The sequence below is a fragment of the Anolis sagrei genome, chromosome 2, assembly GCF_037176765.1.
Source record: "Anolis sagrei isolate rAnoSag1 chromosome 2, rAnoSag1.mat, whole genome shotgun sequence".
Classification (NCBI taxonomy): domain Eukaryota; kingdom Metazoa; phylum Chordata; class Lepidosauria; order Squamata; family Dactyloidae; genus Anolis; species Anolis sagrei.
Window position 1 is genome coordinate 263,036,338 of NC_090022.1, and position 21,148 is coordinate 263,057,485.

Below are 21,148 nucleotides of genomic sequence, written 5' to 3' on the forward strand. Positions count from 1 at the left end.
GAAAAAAGAGAGAGAGAGAACAATTGCAGTGCCTTTAAAGCAGCACTCATATTTGTAATTAAACTCATACCAGAGGCTGTCAGCATGTCAATACATCTGGTCAATGGAACTGCAGGATGTGGATGTGCAACAATGTGGAGTGCTCATTGACAAGAAATAAATGCCATGCAAATAGAAAAGTATTATATAAGGCAGGAGCTAGGCCAGAACTTTTCTTCTTGATTTCTGAGCTATGATTTTGAGCTATGTAACTCACCAGCATGGAGTGGTGATTGGTTTGTTCCCATGTCAGTAGGGCATTGAATCTGCTCAGGGTTTTGGTTTGAACTTCCCAACATCATATAATCTCCTAGAATCCTAGAGTTGGAAGAGACTACAAGAGCCATGCAGTCTATCCCCCCCCCCCCCCCCGCCAGGTAGGACCATATAAGCAAAACACATCAAAGATGTTGAATATATTTGAGGAACATGGCTGCTGCCTACATGTCCACTAATTACCCTGGGTGTGGGAATCTGGAAAGTTGTAACATTTCCAAGCACTCTGTGTGAAGTGCATTGGACAAGTATAACAAATACAATTGTTCTCACCTTTGGCTTACTCAGTGGGATTGATCCTCTTTTCCTTCCAAAACCTTGAACTTTGAAGGAGAGAAAATGACTTTAAAACATTTATATTTAATACTTAGAAGGTTTTATGCTAAAGGCATGCTTTCCTTTAAGGAGCATTGATAGCACTGAATTGGTGAGGGGTGCGGTCATTATTGTGTGGGGTGAGGATTTTTTTATCTTCGTCACTAGGAGCCCCAAGTGATGTAATGGGTGTGCCGACAGGATTGCTGACCAAAAGGTTGGCATTTCAAATCGGGGAGTGGGGTGAGCTCCCATCTGTCAGCTCCAGCTTCTCATGCGGGGGCATGAAAGAAGCCTCCCACAGGATGGTAAAACATTGGGCATCATCCTTGCAGGTGGCTAATTCTCTCACACCAGAAGTGACTTGCAGTTTCTCAAGTCGCTCCTGACACACACAAAAAATCTTCCTTACTATGTGTGAAGTACTATATTGGAAGATGCTGTTTAAATACCCTCATGTTTCAGACAGCTGCTGATAAATTGTACCCAATTTAAAATTTATGTTTCATTTTTGAATTTTGGAAAGAAAAAACCCGAAGAATTCTCCATTTGCACTAGGCAAATCAAATAGATATCAATTGCCCCTAGAGCCATGTTGTAGCTGCCTAGTATGCCACTGTTAATATGTACACTGCCTGGTATGTCACTTCAGATTAAATGAGTAACTTGTCAGGAAAAACAAAAAGAAAGGACAACCCTACCTTAGCCAATTTTATGGTTTAATATATAGGAATTCAGCTTTTCATCGGCTAATTACTGAACCAAAGACTTGTCAAGTGTGTTCCCCAGGTTTGCTGGGGATCATGACATTTGTAGACTAAGGATTTAGCTGAATCGTTGATGCATGAGTTATGAATTCATAGCCTGCTGTCAAACTGGGCAGTCAGTTATTTCTGCTCTTCCCACCTTTTAATATCTCCTATCTATCTATCATCTATCTATCTATCTATCTATCTATCTATCTATCTATCTATCTATCTATCTATCTATCTATCTATCTCAGTTGCTTTCTGCTTCCTGTATGGCCATCTTATCAAAGAAACCATCCATATACTTGGGAATCTTGTTTAGCTGGTACAATTTCATCAGATGAATGAAAACAATCCCAGTGCCTTGCAATTCTCCACATCAAGCTGTTGGGTGCGTTGTTGAGCTAAAAGACTTCCCTACAGTGTTTTGTACTTGCAACAAAGTCATCATAAACTTTTCTATGTGGGAGGAAGAAATAAAAGTCAAATAACCACTATTTTTAAAACGCTGTTTGAGATTTTGTAATGAGATTAGGCAAGCGGAGATATTTACAGCAATGTCCCTTCATGTAAATCATTATATTCCTAGGCACTATTCTTACATTTCTGTCCTGACCTTTTCTGAGATGCTCAGAGGGGTACATTTTTTCAGCCCACTGAAATTAACTGTTTGTGATACAAAGTGTGACCAGGTAGCACATTGCAATCCAAAAGTTTCAGAAGTAGCTGGTGATAGGTGTCAGTTAACCACTTGAGAAGCAGCCCAGATGGTGCTGGGGAGTGTCTCTTCGAGATGGTGCCATTCTAAGAACTTCACAACATTTCATGAGGGTGTTGTTTCTACCCTAACTTTTTTGTTGTTAACTTGACTTTGACCCTAGTAATGAGTCAGGTCACCTTATCATCAATAGCCCTGCTCAGGTCTTCCAGGCCATGGCTTCCTTGATTGAATTTATTCACCTGGAATAGAGTCTTCCTCTTCTCCTTCAGCCTTCTATCTTGCCAAGCATTATCATTTTTTTCTGGTAAATCATCAATTATCATGATATGACCAATGCACAACAGCCTCAATTTAGTCATCTTTGCTTCTAGGGTTCAGGCCTAATTTGTTCTGGACACATTGCTTTACCTTTATAGCAGTCCAAAGTATGTATAGGACTCATCTTCAGATGAGTTGATTTTCTACCTTGTGTGGCATCCTCTGAAGATGCTAGCCACAGATGCAGGTGAAATGTCAGGAGAAAATGCTGCTAGAACATGGCAATACAGCCCAGAAACTACACAGCACTCCAGTGATTCTGGACATGAAAGTCTTGGACAATATAATTATAATAATAATAATGCCTTTTTACGCTTGCCTGTTGACTCCAGTAGAGTTTATTTTTTTAGTAACATATCATCCATCCCTTCTTTCTCTCTGTGACAAACACAGATCTTCTCATTTCCCCCTCCTTGCTTGGGACAGGCAAGTAGCTCAGATCTTGGGACAGACAAATAGCTCAGGGAATGGCAATTCTGAAATAAAAGGTGCAGAAAAGATTGCAGGGAGATGAAAGTATAAGGAGAGGGAAAGGAAAATTGAGGAAAGTAGAATCAGGAGGAAAGTTAAATGATTGATAGAAAGCAAAGGTTCAGGAAAGACCTTCTGAAAATACAGCCAGAATGAGAAGGAGAAGGCACACAAAGCAAAGCTTTTTAACTGGATTGACTTTTACAGTGGAGTGCTCCCGATAAAGGAACTCTGGCCACTTATGGCAGGTAACTATTTGTGGACATTTAGCTAGAGAAGCCTTAATAATAATAATAATAATAATAATAATAATAATAATCCTTTATTTATACCCCGCTACCATCTCCCGAAGAACTCGGTGCGGCTTACAAGAGGCCGAGCCCAAGTACATCAGTAAAAACAACAACAACAGCAATACAGGCAATAAATAAACTCATAAACAAAGCAATAAACAGTAACCATAACACCACAACACATTAAAAACCTATGGCAGAACCAAATGTAATAATTAAACTTTTAAAAAATGCTACACAGTTTTGTTTCCTGGATAGCCTTATAAATATGAATCAAATGCTATATGGCAGCATTTCTCAACCTGGGGGTTGGGATCCCTGAGGGGTTGCGAGGGGTGACTCAGAGGGATCACCAAAGACCATCAGAAAACACAGTATTTTCTGCTGGTCATGGGGTTTCTGTGTGGGAAGTTTGGCCCAGTTCTATTGTTGGTGGAGTTCAGAATGCTCTTTTATTGTAGGTGAACTATAAATCCCAGTAATTACAACTCCCAAATGTCAAGGTCTATTTTCCCCAAACTTCACCAGTGTTCGCATTTGGGCATATTGCGTATTTGTGCTAAATTTGGTCCAGATCCATCATTGTTTGAGTCCACAGTGTTCTCTGGATGTAGGTGAACTACAAGTCCAGAACTCAAGGTCAATGCCCACCAAAGCTTTCCAGGATTTTCTGTTGGTCATGGGAGTTCTGTGTGCCAAGTTTGGTTCAATTCCATCATTGGTGGAGTTCAGAATGCTCTTTGATTGTAGTTTAACTATAAATCCCAGCAACTACAACTCCCAAATGATGGAATCAATCCCTATTCCCCAATCCCAGCAGTATTCAAATTTGGGCGTATCGAGTATTTGTGCCAAATTTGGTCCAGTGAATGAAAATACATCCTGTATATCAGATATTTATATGATAATTCATAACAGTAACAAAATTATAGTTGTTGAAGTAGCAACAAAAGTAAATTTATGGTTGGGGGTCACTACAAAATGTGGAACTGTATTAAGGGGTCGCGACATTAGGAAGGTTGAGAATCACTGCTATATGGCATTAATTTTAAAATGAATACAGACAGTTCTAAGACCCGTCGCAAACTAGCCTCCTGCGGGAGCAAACTGTACCAGCACGTCCCTGATGTCATGAGACTCCGCCTCTCTCCCCGCCCCTTTCTCTGCCTCTTTCTCCGTGCCAGAGTGGTTTTTCCTTTGCTAGGGCAGCATTGCCAGCGTACTCTCGTTGTTGAATTCTGCCAACAACAAGAGTACACTGGCAATGCTGCCCTAGCAAAGGAAAAACCACTCTGGCATGGAGAAAGAGGCAGAGAAAGCGGCGGGGAGAGAGGCGGAGTCTCATGACGTCATGGACATGCTGGCACAGTTTGCTCCCGCAGGAGGCTAGTTTGCAGCGGCTCTAAGACATGGTACTGCAGGAGTAAAGCAACCCCCTAACACGGCATGGCGATTTCACTTTCATAATCCACAAACAAACATTTTCAGCCTCATATTTTATCTCTTCCCTCCGGCTGCTGGGTGTACTGTTGAGCTAGAAGAAATCTTGGAGACTCTGTGCTGTAACATGAGAATTGCAAGAAATTTAGCTACGTTTGATTATTAAAATGAAGTTTAGATACAATTTTGGGAACTGTTCAAACAAACAAACAAGCAAACAAATAAAGTAAGCAGTTTTGAAACTAGTTACGTAGATAGGCAGTTTCATTCACCATTTATATAAAAGAACATTTGCTTTTGTGACTTTATCCCTCTTGCCACAAGATTTGACGTTGAAAAAAGGCCTGTTCATTCAGAAGAAAAGATAGGAAATGCTATTCACACAAGATTATTCAAAAGTAAATCTCATTAGGTTTGATGAAATTTTGTTCCTTAATAAGTTACATTTATCATTGCAGTCTAAAACCAGCAAACGTATTAGCCCATTGGATTTTTAAAAGCTGCCTTTGTTGATACACTACAGACTGAAAATTATTCTTCAAAATTCCACTGTATTCACAAAGAATAGCTGGCTTGACCCACATGTAGGGTGATACTGATACATTCAACTCTGTCCCAGTTTGACACCACACCCCCCCCCCCCATCCTTTTGTGTCCTCTCTGCAACCTAACACATGGAAACATGGGCACATAGATCACATTTCAGAATGTTTGTCATCTGATAACAAATCTAGTAAATTTATTTTCTTCAGAAGCATGGTGAAGTAAGGTGGTAGGATGGGAAACATGAGTTGTGTAATCCCCTTGCCCTCCCACCCTCCATCATTTTTGGTTCTGGGATCCTTCCTAGCAGGAAAAAAAATCTTACAATATTGCTCTTTAGGGTGAAGTACTATTTTAAAATTAGATGCACCCTTGAAATTGTTTTAGCACAACGAAGTATCATAGTAATACTTTTTTGAAACTTCAAATGATCTTCTGGTCCATTGTTAGTTTTCCTGGATGTATGACCTTGCTCCAGAAGCATTCTCTCCTGACATTTTGCCTACATCTATGGCAGGCATCCTCAGAGGTTGCAAGGTATGTTGGAAACTAGGCAAGTGGGGTTTATATAACTGTGGAATGCCCAAGGTGGAAGAAAGAACTCTTGTCTATTTGAGGCAAGTGTGAATGTTGCAATTAGTCACCTTGATTAGCATTTAATGGCCTTGCAGCTTCAAAGCCTGAATGGTTGCTGCCCGGAGATCCTTTGTTGGGAGGTGTTAGCTGGCCCAGATTGATTCCTGTTTGCAATTCCCTTGCTTTCCTGAGTGTTCCTCACAACTTCAGAGGTTGCCTGCCATAGATGTGGGTCATCACCCATTAGCAACTTAACTACTATTACTTATTATTATAGGAGCTTAAAGAGCTGAGCATGTTTAGCCTGAGGAAGAGAAGGCTGAGAGGAGATATGATAGCCATGTATAAATATGTGAGAGGAAGCCACAGTGAGGAGGGAGCAAGCTTGTTTTCTGCTTCCCTGGAGACTTGGACGTGAAACAATGGCTTCAGACTACAAGAAAGGAGATTCCATCTGAACATGAGGAAGAACTGTGAGAGCCGTTCAGCAGTGGAACTCTCTGCCCCAGAGTGTGGTGGAGGCTCCTTCTTTGGAAGCTTTTAAACAGAGGCTGGATGGCCAGCTGTCAGGAGTGATTTGAATGCAACATTCCTGCTTCTTGGCAGGGGGTTGGACTGGATGAGGTCTCTTCCAACTCTCTATGTTTCTATGATTCTATCAGCCCCCGGTGGTGCAGTGGGTTAAACCCCTGTGCTGGCAGGACTGAAGACCGACAGGTCGCAGGTTCGAATCTGGGGAGAGGTGGAGAGAATGCTTCTGGAATATGGTCATACAGCCCAGAAAACTCACAGCAACCCAGTGATTCCAGCCATGAAAGCCTTCCACAACACCTTCTGGTCCCTTTCCTGTTTCATTTGAAAGGTTTGCTATGGCTCAGTGTAGTCTACTCTCCAGAATTGTTTCCCAAAACTCAAACCACTACTCTATGCAGGCTCCTCTAAATTTTATCGAACTAGATAAATAGCCCCAGGACTACTGGAGCTTACCTAGCCCAGTCCTAGGTGTGTATGACACATGTTTTTGCCATTCTATGAGGTGCAAAGTGAACTTGCAGATTGCTCACATTCAAACCTAAGACTTTGTTAACGTATACTGACTGTTGCAATCTTCAATAGGATTTTAAGAATGAAAGACATTTTGGAGACATTAGATTCTGGCAGTCTGCACCATTTGCCTGATGAGAACACCAGTAAATAAGTAATAAATGCTGCAGCTAGAATTGTTATTGCTAAAAGATATTTTTCACTACTGCTCACATGATAAAGGCAGTTCGTATTATTCTGTACCATGGCTGTCTCATTAGAACTGCCATTGGATTATAAGAATTGACCCTTAGCAACCTCAGCTTCAGAATCAGCTAGTCTTTTTTTCACCCGGCATGCAATTATAGTCATATAAAATAATTTCAGTATTTCCTAAACTTGAACAGTTTATATTCTTCTGTTGGATACCTCCTATTAAAAAATATCTGCTTTCTGTGTGGCATTTAACGGCCTACTGTGTCACCAGCTGCTCCCTGGATTGGACCCAGAGCTGTGCCGATTCTGGGATGACTATTGAATGCACAGTGACAGCAGTCCTTCCTGTTTTAGACTGACATGTCATCTGCAGGACACATTGTTCTTGTTCTTGATAATTGAAATGGCAGCCAAGGACTGATGCTTCCTTGGAACTGACGTGGATCTTTCCTGATGTTGTCATACTACACCCTTGCCAAACTCTGGAACTTTCCAATATCCATCCTCCCATTCTTCCTTCTTTTGATCTATCTATCCATTCACCTATATGATACCCTTACTGCAAAGGCCATACCTAAATAATGAGACACCTTTCTTCACTGATGCTCACAAGCAATGGTATTTGAAATGACTATAAACCACCCCGTGGTAATTTTATGCAGATCTGTATCTCCTTTTATGTGTATATGTATTCATGATAGGTAAAGGTTTCCCCCTGACATTGTCCAGTCATGTCCGACTCTGAGGGTTGGTGCTCATCTCCATTTCTAAGCCAAAGAGCCTGTGTTGTCCATAGATGCCTCCAAGGTCATGTGGCTGGCATGACTGCATGGAGTGCCATTACCTTCCTGCTGGAATGGTACCTATTGATCTATTAACATTTGCATGTTTTTGAACTGCTAGGTTGGCAGAAGCTGGGGCTAACAGCGGGAGCTCACACCCCCCCCCCCCCCGATTCAAACCTGTGACTTTTCGGACAGCAAGTTCAGCAGCTCAGCAGTTTAACTGGGGACTCTGTATTCATGATACATTTCTCTATATTATTTTTTCTTTTCTTTTCTTTTCCTTCCCCTTTCTTTCCTCCCCTTTCATCAATGTACAAGTGGCTACACTGGTAGCTGGTGATGAAGAAGACTCTGGAGAGCCATTACATGTTAAGAGAATTCTGTGCTGAAGGCAGCAATAATCTGACCTGGTATATGGCAGTTTCCTATGTGCTGTGCACATCGAAAGGCCCATAATTGCCATACGGAATTGCCAGTTAAGTGGAGTTAGGTGGTAGCACTGAAAAAGATTTTATAAGAGACATTTTCTACCTGCTCCATTGGTCTAATCTGACATAAAGTGGTTGCTGGCACTTTTGTATTTCAAGCTGTTTTCTTTAAAAACAACATAGAAAATTAAAATTCTAAACCTGAGCAGAACCTCCTTTAGAGCTTATGTTACTCAGTGGTGTTGCCATAGCAATCCTTGAGAAAGATACAATGTAGGTTTTATTGGATCAATTTCTTCAGATGTCTGTGCATCCTATTGAGTTTCACAGAAGGTGCACAGGTTGTACTTGTTAACCGTTCGTCTGGGAGGCGTTAACATTTTCTGGAAAGAGACTACATTCAAAGAAATGAAATGTTTACTTCACAACAGAGTACACAAAAGATATGAATTTAGGCAATATAGAACATTTCTCTCTTTGTGGAGAGAAAAAGTGGGGTATAAATAAACATAATAACAACAATGACAACAACATTGGTGAGCCGAAATCCCCAAACTTGGCACAACTCTCAGGGGTGGAACATCTATCCAGATTTTGTTAAGATCTGGGTTAATAGGGGTGTATGCCAGGGCCTTGGGGATTCAATGGCTGCATTCAAGACAGATGTTGAAATGAAATCTAACATTTATTGTAGAAAGACTACTTACTCTCAGAAAGTATGCAGTCCTTCCCAAAAGTGAAGATGCTGTAGATCTGCCAGAAGTAGAGTACTGTTCTTTATTTCAGATCTAGAACTAGAGAGAGCTTGGAAATAAGCTCCACTGAAACTGGACTCTGTTCTGGAGTCATGGATTAAACTGAAGTAAACTCTGCGAGCATACATCTAATGCTAAGAGCAAATCTTGAAATGGGACAATCATTGTAGTCAAGAGAAAACCATACTACTATGAACAAATCCAGCCTCATCTGATTTTGGAAACAAACAAACAAGAGAACTACAAAGCACCTGATAATAGATTCTTCCTGAACCCTTGAAGAGCCTTTGCCATTCAAAGCTGGAAATACAGATCTAGAATGATCATTTTATTGAGTCAGACAAGCAGTCTTTTCTCTGAATTCTCTTAGTTTCTCTGCACAGCTGAAATGGAGTTCCACTGAGGCCATCGCATGATTCAAGACCACTTCTGATGGTCTTGGGACTCTGTTGTGGCAGCGCAGAGAACGGAGAGAAGACTGTGTTTTCTGGAGTCAGGTGCTACCTGACTCCCAATGACAGAAGCCAGAGAGAAACAAGGAAAAGATGTGGGATGGCTGCCAACCCTGAAGATGGAAAGGCACGGGGCCTTGATGGAAGGGGATTAAAAAACAGTTCCTGATGCTTTTCCCTGCTTTCTCTGCTTTCAAAGCTTCCTGCTTTGAAGAATAAAGAATATAGATTGAGAGTAGCCATGGGTCAACATATACATGACATGATTTTGAAACCTTTTGAAGACCCTTGAAAGATTATTATCAGTACAAACCAAGAAGAAAGTATGAGGCATGTGTGTGTGCATGTGTGTCTCTGGGTTTGGGGGAGGTGATACTATTATTCCAGCTTTTTAGAAGAAAGAAGGAGCAGAATTTTGCCCTTTCCTACTGACTCAAACAGAAGTAAACTGCTGCAGCCTTTTCTAGATTGTGTGTTCTTTCTTGTTAAAAACTTGTGCCATCTTTACCACACTTAGTCACATATGTTACAGCTGTCATCTCTTAAGACACCTGATTCTATCCGATCTTGGAAACTAAGCAGAGTCAGGACTTAGTACTGCTTAGTATTTGGATGGATATCAGATGCTGTTGGCTATATTTCGAATGAAGGAACTGGCTAAAGCACTATGCCTCAGAAAACCCTTTTCAAGGGAGTCATCCTAAGTTGAGAGCATGCACAGAAGACTCACAAAAGTGTGATCAAGATGGCATATGTTGCTAATGAGGAAGAATATACAAGTAGTAGAGGCTACAGAAGTTTGCTTTAGTTTGAGTTAGCTTTAGCAAGACTATGATTCTAACACTTCTGCCCTTCTTTCCCCTGGTGAGTTGAGTGCAGACTTCTCTTGCCCAGTTTACAGTAATTGGGAGGTGTGACTTTGAAACTGCCTCTTCCATACCAGTCTCTCCCTCTCCCCATGGCTGTTGCTGTGACTGCCACTTGCTCCCTGTTTGAGCAGAGAAAAGATACAACTGCTAGCGCAATTGCCTGTTACAGTGGTGTGTAACATTTATACAGTTCTGGCCCAAGTCAGCAGCTGTACATAAATTAATCCATGCTTGTTTCAAACAACTTTTATCCACATTTATTCTCTTTTTGGAATACTTATTGTAGTCCCTCTTTGTTTTCTACAGTGACAGTAAATATTTTAGGATAACAGAAGAAGAAAATGTTTTGCTGGACTGATATTCTCTTTTCATCATTTTTGAAATAGCTGTTTCTTGATTGTGCATGTAAAGATTGGAGATTACAGGACCAGTATGTAGTTTAGCATGGTGCAGGCCCGTAGCCAGGATTTTGTTTCGGGGGGGGGGGGGGGGGGCTGAGTCTGAGTGAAAGAGGGTCAACCCTAGCAAACCTTCGTTACCCCAATACCCCCATGCATATAGGATATATTGAGCATGGTGATCAGATAATGATATGAATAAACATAACAGTTTAAATAATGTACCAGTAAGGCCTTCTCGCGGACCACCATGAGAATTTTGGGGGGGGGGGGCTCAAGCCCCCCAAGTCCCCCCCCCCCGGCTACATGCCTGGCATGGTGTGACATATTGTCATTGAGCCTTGATCTTTTATTTGTTTGTGTGCATTGGTCCATGGAACATTCAAATTATCAGGGCTGCCAGTTCTTGCTGCTCCTCATACTTATTAGTTATAGAAGGCTGGCAACATGTTGTCACAGTATGTCTTGGGGCTGTGGAGTTTATTTAACCCAGCTTTCATTCAACCTTCTATATTTGAGCAATGTATTTAAGCACTGTTCTCCAAAATTTGAATATACTTTAATTGAATTTCTCAGTTAGCTCATTTGTATTTCTCGTAACATGTTGCAGCAGGAGGATCTTTTAATGTTGCGTGATATACTTTTATCTTTTTAAATATATTTTAAAGTATTTAAACATCATGTTTTAATAGAACCATTTGTGTTTTACTTTTTATATTACATTGCAACCTCCAAGATTCAATATCCATATTTTCAGTTACCCACACTCCAAAAAATATCCCCTTCTCAGAACTGTTTGTAGGCCTCTCTAGTGTCTCCAGTGTTACACTTCTATGTTACACTTCCAACCCAAGTATAATCAAAATATAGGATTCACTATAATCCACAGTTTCCTTTGTCTGAGTCAGTAGGGAGGAATCCAGTGATGAACTCAAATTTATCACCCAAAAGCCATGGATACTAACATTAGTTACAAATTCAAACTCCAGGTAAATGCCATTTTGCATAAGTGTTAGATTGCACTTCACTTGGGTAATGTGTGTACATTTCACACCTATGGGAATGAGAAACCTGAAGTTGCAGCTATACTCTATGAGTAGGTTCCACAATTATCTTCTTCAAAGATGTATGCCCACCAAATCTTGTCTCCCATGTCCACCAATCAATTCTTATTTATCCATAGAACTTTGAATTTAATTGGTCTTAGCTTCTATTTTATGGCAACCCCCAGACATTAGCATTATCCTACTGTTTCTTAGCTCATGTTTTACTGTTACAGAATTCATAGTATGTCTCATGTAACCATTCCCTCGATATAGAAAACTAAACTTCCAAGGGGAAGCATTCTAGTCTACCTTCAACCTCACAGTCCATTTCACACATACTGTTCACTTCACACATACAGAAGTGGAAGCATTCCGTAGTGCTATCCGCACTACAGAGTCTACAGTTGTACAGCCCACAAACCTGTTTATGCTGTATGCAAAGGAATCTTGTAGCATCTTACATACTAAGGACCTAATCACAGTAAAACCCGTATTTGCCACGTTTTACGAACCCGTCGCCATGCATTGCCCAGCTTCACCTCACCCCATCCCTTGGGGGGTGGGAAGTGTCCTCTGGTTGTTGCGTATGCAACATGAAGAGAAGTTTTCCATGTTGCTGTGGTGGTGGCTTATGACGCTTCCTCTTCACTTGATCCATAGAGGCCTGCTGGAAGTAGATTTACGGCGTGGGATGGGAGCTGGCATACTCCATGCCGCAAGTGAAGAGGAAGCATCATATGATGAGCAATGTTGCCCATCTGATGAGGTAGTAAGTGAGACAATGAAGTTAGTAACATAAGCTTTCATAGACTACGTCTACAATATTCCCCCAGATTGTGTGTTGGAGATAACAAGCCTCAACATCTCTGTTTCAGCAAGGATTATTATTTTGGGAACATTTAGAAAAAAAAATAGTGGTGTAATCAAGATAGATTATTCACAAATACCCCAGTCTTTCTTTATTATTCATTCAGTTTGTGCCTTTCAGCATTTACTTTACAATCTTTTTCTGATTCTCTCCCACATCAACACTCATTCTAGCGTTACAGCTGTGTTCCCGAAAGCCAAGCCAAGAGTGCCCTGAGTAACAGCATACTGGTTACTTGATCTGGCCCTCTTGGCATAGAGATGGTTTCATGATATAAACTGCTCCTGTTTCTGTAGTCTTTGTTGCAGTCCATGTTGCTGCTTTGTTTTGAAAGTGGATATTTGCAATTTTTTCTGTGCACTGCTTTGTGCTGTAATAACACAATCCAGTCAGTGTCAAGCACTTGGAAATCTGGATGACTTCAAGTAGAAAGACTCAGGTCCATTTCAATTTACTAGTTCATCAAAACAATAATTGAAAGGATCTGAACTTGTGTTTTGTTGATGTTCTTTGCCATTCAGTGGGAACTGATTTATTTACGAATGGGAGACCTACTAGATCCTAGTCATTGACTGCTCAGGTTTGTTTACATCCCATATAATATTGAAGTTTCTGACATATTATCTTATTTTGCCTTTTGTACACTGCTCTGAGTCCCCTGCAAGTGTGAGAAGAGTGGGATAGAAATAGAGTAAATAAAAAAAAAGATTCAATTTCCCCAAACAGTAATTCTCAGCTACCCATTGGTGACAACAAAAGTAATGATGTTAGGAGTAAAGAAAGGGCTGGGTGATCAGTTTGACTTTGAACTTTACTTCTTGGGACTCCCATATACAATACGTTTGTGTATGGGAGTCTATGTGTCCAGGATACTGGAGAGATTAAATTATTGCTTCTTAGGCTCTCATACACAGATTCCTTCTGTGTTTTGTTGGAGAAGTAGCTAACCAGTTAGAGCTACATCCATGATAGGACAACATAGGTCTTATTTCTGTGGTTTATTTAGCTGCTTCTGCTGTAATTGGGAGTACAGGCAGTCTCCAAGTTCTGATCAAGGTAGATTCTGTAGGTTTGCGTTTAAGCTGAATTTGTATGTAAGTCCGAACAGGTATATTTTAAGTGTAACTCCAGCCATATTTATATTATTTATATACATACATATACATATATAAAAGCCTTAGATAACATAGGGAAGGGTTAACACCCCCATGGTGTTTGTTTTGCTGTCTATGCAAAATAAAGATTTCACCTTCCTTTTTGTCCCTGTCATAATTGGATTTTGAAAAATTGGCTTGTTGTGGAAACAAGGATTGGTGATAAAACTTCAGTGCACATGCCTTTTCCCCATGATGGCTCTTTCATGAGTGAATTTCCCTTCCAAGGGGTAGATTTGTCTTACCCTGTTCTTAACTGATTTGTTTGTAAGTTGTATGTTTCTAACTTGGGAACTGCCTGTAGTTGGATAACATGAACTATGCCATTGAATTGTTATACTATAATTAACTCACAGTATTGTGAGTTTGAAACCAGAAGAAGAGTGGGCATTTGCAATGTCTAGAGCAGGGGTCCCCAAACTTTTTAAACCGAGGGCCAGGTCACAGTCCCTCAAACTGTTGGAGGGCCAGATTATAATTTGAAAAAAACCAAAACCATGAATTAATTCCAATGCACACTGTACATATCTTATTTGTAGTGCAAAAAAACCCCACTTAAAAACAATAGAATAATTAAATGAAGAACAACTTTAACAAATATAAACTTATTAGTATTTCATGGGAAAGTGTAGGTCTGCTTTTGGCTGATGAGATGGGATTGTTGTTTTGTGCTTTGAAGTCATTTCAGACTTAGGTTGAGCCTGAATGAGGGCCGGGTAAATTACCTTGGAGGGCCGCATCCGGCCCCCGGGCCTTAGTTTGAGGACCCCTGGTCTAGAGGTACCACACTACATGAAAAACAGACAGAAGTTGTTCCTTGGGCTGTGTCAGTAAAGATATTTGGCAGTTCTTGGGTGCATTGATAGCATGATTGACCCAGTTAGTCCTGTCCTAGATGTTCTTTACTAAAGGCAGAATGAGATCTCTGGAGCCATGATACAAAGGAATATATTAGGCAAAACTTGGCCGTCTTGGAAGCACAACACTAATGAGTCTAATAAAGGCATGTTTGGACAGCAGAAGTAGTCTTCCATTCAGTATTTGAAATTGGAACAATATTTGTATCTATTTCAAAGGATTATTGTTGAAGGTTCCTGCTGAAAAGGATCAGGTGAGGAACAATACATATATGATCAACATTATAACAAACACCCACTTTGTCATTTGCTTGGTGCCAATTACATTGAATTGTATTTTTCAGTCTTTTAAAAATTTCAGGTATTTTAATGCTTTGCAGTTTAAGCCTGGGGGGCTTCTTGTTTTTCAAACACTGGAACTGAAGTTTTCACTCAGTTGTTTGTTTATTGAATTACTTGTTTTTCCATTTTGTATAACTGAGTTATTTGCTTATTGGGTTGTTTTCATTTGTATTTTCATTTGCATTATAAAATTCTTGAGGGAAAATACGAAGAGTGGTATATAAATGCCTACCTTAAATGAATACATAAGAAACAGCTTCTATTAAAAAAAACAAATCTGTGCTTGTCTGTTGTATAAAATGTAGCAAATTCCAGTGGCTTTGGAAAGGTGGAGCACGGATTGCAGGAAGGGAAAGGCTGCCAGGAAAGTAACTGGGTTCATTTTTTAAAAATAGTACATGGCATTAGCAAATATTCTTCTGAATGGAAAATTAATATAAGTTTAATAACCCTTATCTGAAATGCTTGGGACCAGGAATATTTGTTTTTTTTTTTGGGGGGGGGGGGGTGCTTACATATACATATAGCAAGTACTTGGATGTGGGACCTAAGTCTAAAAACCAAATTTGTTTATGATTCATGTACACGCCTGATTGCTATAACTCTAATGTGTATATTGTGATTGCATATGCAATATTTGTGTTTTGTGTGCCATCATAAAGTAAAGGTCAAAATCAGCCACCCATTTGAACAATTTTGTATTTTGGCTTTCTGAATAACTGGTGTTCAAGCTATTTGTTTTTATTTTGTCTTCAAAGATTTATATAAAACCAATTATCTTTCATTATTTTTCTGTGGCATATGCAAAAGGAAAGCAGAACTAAATTTTATATCTTTCTCCCCGTGTTTTTGTGTTCTAGACTTTGATGCATTACAGAGCCAGTCTCCAAAATTGCAGGCTTCAGGTCATGGTGACGGTCACCATCCAGACGTTCTGCTGCACGTTCAACCTTGTGACTTGGGACAAGATTCAGAAAGTGGAGGCACTGAGGAGAAAATTGTTTATCTCTAATCCTTTTCCTCCCTGTTCTACCAGTAGCACTTTAGGATAGTTCTTCTAATTGTTTCTACTTGCTCTTGTCCAAATGGCATTGAAAATATGTTATTTATTACAAATAATGCCATGTTTTCCATGTTCATCAGATAGAAAATAAATTATTGTAAATGTTCCTCTGTAATATTTAAATTATGGCATGCATGTTAAATTTTAAACACTCTGTAAGCAACATTAAATGTTGATGGACTCTAAAGCAGCCAGGGCATATGTATGTGTGGTGAGATGATCTGTGTCCAGTTAAAGTCATATGCTCATTGTGTAGCTAGTATTATAGCTACAAGGAAGAGCTGAGGTTTAATAATACAACTCAGCAAATGAGTTTTTCAGAAGAGACATACAAGTCAAACTATGGGTAAGAAAGAGAGCTGTGATCTGGTTGACGTTATAGCATCGCTCTGCAGTCTGTTGTGTTTATTCAACCTTGTTGTGTCATTGGTCATCACAATTTAACTGAGATTTAGATTAGTAGTGGGAATTGTGTTCTGTGGACCTCTAGATATTGTGAAACTGCACTTCCCAGAATTCCTCACGATTGATTGCACTGTCACACAATATATAAACAATATCTAGACGGATGCACAATTCTTAATCTGATCATTCCAGTAAGTCTCTCACAGAATAAAGAAGCATAAAAATATGTACATACACCATTGTCGTTATCATGATTGTATGGAGAGAAGGAAAAAGCCTGGGAAATCCTTATGTTGCAGAGGGCTGAATAAAGGTTAATGTTCTTTCCAAGTTTCTTTCTCCTTCCCTCTGGATGAGAAACATACTTGAAATTAATTCTAGCTAACGACTCGTCTGGATCTCACCACAGCCTCCTGTAACGGTGATATTGTATCACTTCACTACTATAGAAGGTATTCTGCCAAATTATAGTTAGATTAACACCTTCTTTTCACACTGAATATTTTAGCTATAGCCTAAGACAGCTCCAAGACCTTATTTTAAAAGTATGGACATTCAGGAAATCGATTCCCAGTGTCAAATTAGCCACTTTAGGGTTCTGCCGATACAAAGCCGTTGTTTGTATCCCAAAACCAGTCGCCTCTAATGTGTACATAACTCACTTTCATTGCACTCTAGGTCAGTTTTGGTGATGCTTAGCATTATATGTTGTTCTTGGCCAAGCAAGTGCCCTTTCTTATGGGTCTATTGCAATTCATTATACATATAATCTTTCAAGAAACTGGGAAGAGAAGGGATTTTTAAAGCATTTTTAAAATTTAACCAAAACCCACTTTTCTCTCCCCCATGTACAGACTGAGTCAATGTATTACTTTCAGGATGCAGAGCTTTGATACATTAAAAGTAAAGGTGTTTTTCCTGTGCATTTTGGAGATATAATACTATACTTTTTGAATTTAATAAATGATCTACATCTCACTTATGTGTGTGTGTGTGTGTGTACACAATTCTTAAAAGTAATCAAATGTGTTTCATCAGTCCTTTGCACAATCATTTACAATCATTAGAGTAATCTGAACCTAAGGCTGGGAAAAATTCCTTTTGGTCTATAACTCCATGAATTTCCCAGCACCTTTGCCAGTTAGAGCTATCCTGCTATGTAATATTTCCAAGCTCTAGTCTGCAGGTCTATTGCAGTATTTATTGGCAAAAGAGGGGTGGGCAGGTTTTTGCAATTTATTGAGACACCAGTACGAACTGAGCCATTCCACACTTCTATTAATGATGGTGATGTGATTTTTTTTTGGGTCGTGTTAGGAGCGACCTGAGAAACTGCAAGTCACTTCTGGTGTGAGAGAATTGGGCGTCTGCAAGGACATTGTCCAGGGGACGCCTGGATGAATTTATGCTTTATCATCCTTGTGGGAGGCTTCTCTCATGTCCCCGCATGAGGAGCTGGAGCTTATAGAGGAAGCTCATCCGCCTCTCCCCGGATTTGAACCTGCGACCTGTGATGTGATTATTTATTTATTTATTATTTACTGCATTTCTATACCACTTTTTCTCACCCCTAGGGGGACTCAATGCAGTGTACAGCATAATAATTGGCAAAAATTCAATGCCCCACATACTAATAAAAACAATACATTACATATAAAAAACAATAACATATAACTGTAACTTAAAATCATTAAAATTGTCAGACATGATTGTTTGCCAGTTTGTGAAGTTTTCAATTACCGATCTTGTAGACAATGCAATTATAATGAAAGTTTGTGATGAGGACCAGAGCCACCAAAGCTGCCCAAAACAATCAGTAAGGAGTTCATGGAAAAGCCTCAGTTTCACTAATCCAGGTAAGTAGTCCTCACACATCAAAATATGTTACAGGTGCCGAGCAGCAAGGAGGCAAGGCAGTGGGGGGCATGGGTGCTCCCTGCACAGATGTAGCTGCTGCTGGGCAGTGAGGAGGCTCGGGCCCTTAAAGGAGCCAGGCAGTGGGGGCTATAGGGGCTCCCTCCACAGATGTTGCTGGTGCTGGTGCTGGGTGGCTCCCTGCTCAGATATAGCTGATCTCACATCCTCCGCTGTCCTCAGTCTGGAACTCAAGGGAGATCACATGAATTAAAAGAGACATAGCTAACAAATATATCAAATAGCAAAGTTAAAAATATCATTGAACTATCCATAGAATTATTGCCTACTGCAAATGCATTTTCTTAGCCTATGCCTAGTGGTACATCTACACTGTAAAATTAATGAAGTTTGACACTATATTGACTGTCATTGCTCAATGCTGTGGAATCATGGAAGTTGTTGTTTTGCCAGGTCTTTAGCTTTCTTCCAAATAGTGCTGGTGCTTCATCAGATTAAAATAATTCCATAGCATTGAGACATGGCAGTTGAAAGGGTGTCATACTGCATTAATTTTACAGTATAGATGCACCCTATGATGGTACAAATGTGACACTACACAACTGAGCTATGCAATACCCACACACCAAATGGCAACAGTAAAAGTACAGGTTGTTTCTGTTCTATGTACTTTCAGACTGAAAATACTATCTGCTCTCCTATGCTTCTTCCTGCATTGTGTAAGAGCTCTGATAGAGCCCTCGAACTATATGTTTTTAGCAAACAGCAATTTGCTGTACCAGAACCCCTTGTTTACTGTACCTTCAAAGACCTTCTGACCTTTAATGTGGTTTATTTATCAGCTTTGCCCTCCATATACACAACAAAATAAATAGTCTGGATATAGGTTGACTCTGTGCTTTTGCATTAATAGGATGGGAGGGAGGATTAAAAACATAAGCCAATGTACTGGAGCTAGGTGGTCTTTAAATCAGCATGCATTTTGTAGCACTATCCATCATTTAGACATTTTTAATGTTAAGATGAATTAAACATGAGCATTGGAAAAACATTAAGAATTCACTACTCAGAATAACTGAGTTTCACTCCTTTATTCCTCTCTCCCCCTGCCTCCGCTTCTATAGCAGAAAATGTCTCCACTGTGTGTATGTGATGCCTCTCATTAGGTTGATGTGCAAATTACCAATGGATTTTAGGGCATAAAACACTGAGCACCTAACCATTTATGGCAGGAGTTCTACCTTATACTATTAATAGACAGCAGGATGTGAGACTTAAATCATCTGTGCAACCACCAATGTTTACATTTACAAACTACCACAAATAAAATGGTAGCAGTCAGGTTCTAACAGAAGCTTCTAATAACAAGGCAACACATAATTAAAGCAAGCAGAGCAATGCACATGATAAGTTAAGGTAGAAGTACTGAATGGATCTGCTACCAGGCCCAATTTAAGGTGCTGGTGTTATCCTACAAAGCCCTAAACGGTTCCGGCCCAAAATACCTTTCAGACCGCATCTCGGCCTATGAGCCCACGAGGGCCTTGAGATCGTCTGGGGAGGCCCTTCTCTCGATCCCGCCTGCTTCACAGGCACGTCTGGCGGGGACGAGAGAGAGGGCCTTCTCGGTGGTGGCCCCCCGGCTGTGGAACACCCTCCCTGTTGACATCAGACAGGCGCCCTCCCTTATGTCTTTCCGTAAGAGCCTAAAGACATGGCTATTTGAGAAGGCATTTAACTGAGTGCTACATTAACTGGTAATGACAACTGGAACGGAATATGGATTACGAGATTGGTTATGATTCTACGATAAGACGGAGCGGATTATTTTAGTGTAATTATATTATTGTGTATTAGTGATATGTTGATTTTTCGTTATGGCTTTATTGTAAATTGTCTTTTATATGTTGTACACCGCCGTGAGTCGCCCTTGGGCTGAGAACGGTGGTCAACAAATGCAGCAAATAAATAAATAAATAAATAAATAAATAAATAAATAATGTACAGGTGGTTAGTAAACTGGGCTTTGAATTGTATCTTGAATCCATGGCCAGTCCTAGCATTAGACATAGTGTTCTAGGTACCTCAAGCAGCAGATTGCAGGTATCATGAATGAATTGCAAGTTATTACTGACTGGAATCCTTTTGGTTAGCCCCATCAAGAGTAAACGTTTGAATCAATTGTTGACTGGTGAGTCAACACATAAGCAAATCACATTGATTCAAAATTTTACTCTTGCGACTAACATTGATTTATTGTTTTTGGCTCTCAGGAGTGAAAGTAAATCATGGGGTTTTCTATCTCAAGGGTCAAATAACTAGCAAATGACTTCAGCCAGATCTAATTAAACACCTACTACAAAATATTTGCAGGGCCTTCTGATATTGGCTAGCTTTTAATACACAAATCAGTGAATAGCTGTTTAGTTTAGAAACTCTTCTTTAAAAAGCATAAGATGGTTTGCTTTTGTCTCTTCATATCATCAAGTTTATGTATTTTTCAGTTAAATGTTTTTTTCAGCAGTGGAAGTCTCTGCCCCGGAGTGTGGTAGAGGCTCCTTCTATGGAGGCCTTTAAACTGAGGCTGGATGGCCATCTGTTGGGGGTGCTTTGAATGCGATTTTCCTGCTTCTTGGCAAGGAGTTGGACTGGATGGCCCACAAGGTCTCTTCCAATGACAAGGAGCTGAACAAGCTGCTGGAAAGAGTCACCATCACCCAGGGAGGCGTCCTGCCCAACATCCAGGCCGTGCTCCTCCCCAAGAAGACCGAGAGCCACAATACACATATCAGTGTGTATATCTGTATACACACATATGGTGTATATGGTGAGAATCTCTCATTGCATTCACTGTGATGGTATGTACAGTCA

The 21,148-nt window shown here is 40.1% G+C and overlaps 1 protein-coding gene across 2 annotated transcripts in view; it reads left to right on the forward strand.

Moving 5' to 3' along the window:
• Nucleotides 1-16,732, forward strand: part of ARHGEF28 (Rho guanine nucleotide exchange factor 28) — a 169,744-nt gene extending 153,012 nt beyond the window's left edge. For both annotated transcript variants that reach the window (XM_060761673.2, XM_060761674.2), the window contains one exon: nt 15,795-16,732. In XM_060761673.2, the coding sequence (XP_060617656.2) occupies nt 15,795-15,946 (152 nt within the window). In that variant the 3' untranslated portion in view covers nt 15,947-16,732. The remainder of the gene's footprint in view (nt 1-15,794) is intronic.
• Nucleotides 16,733-21,148: the final 4,416 nt, after the last annotated feature.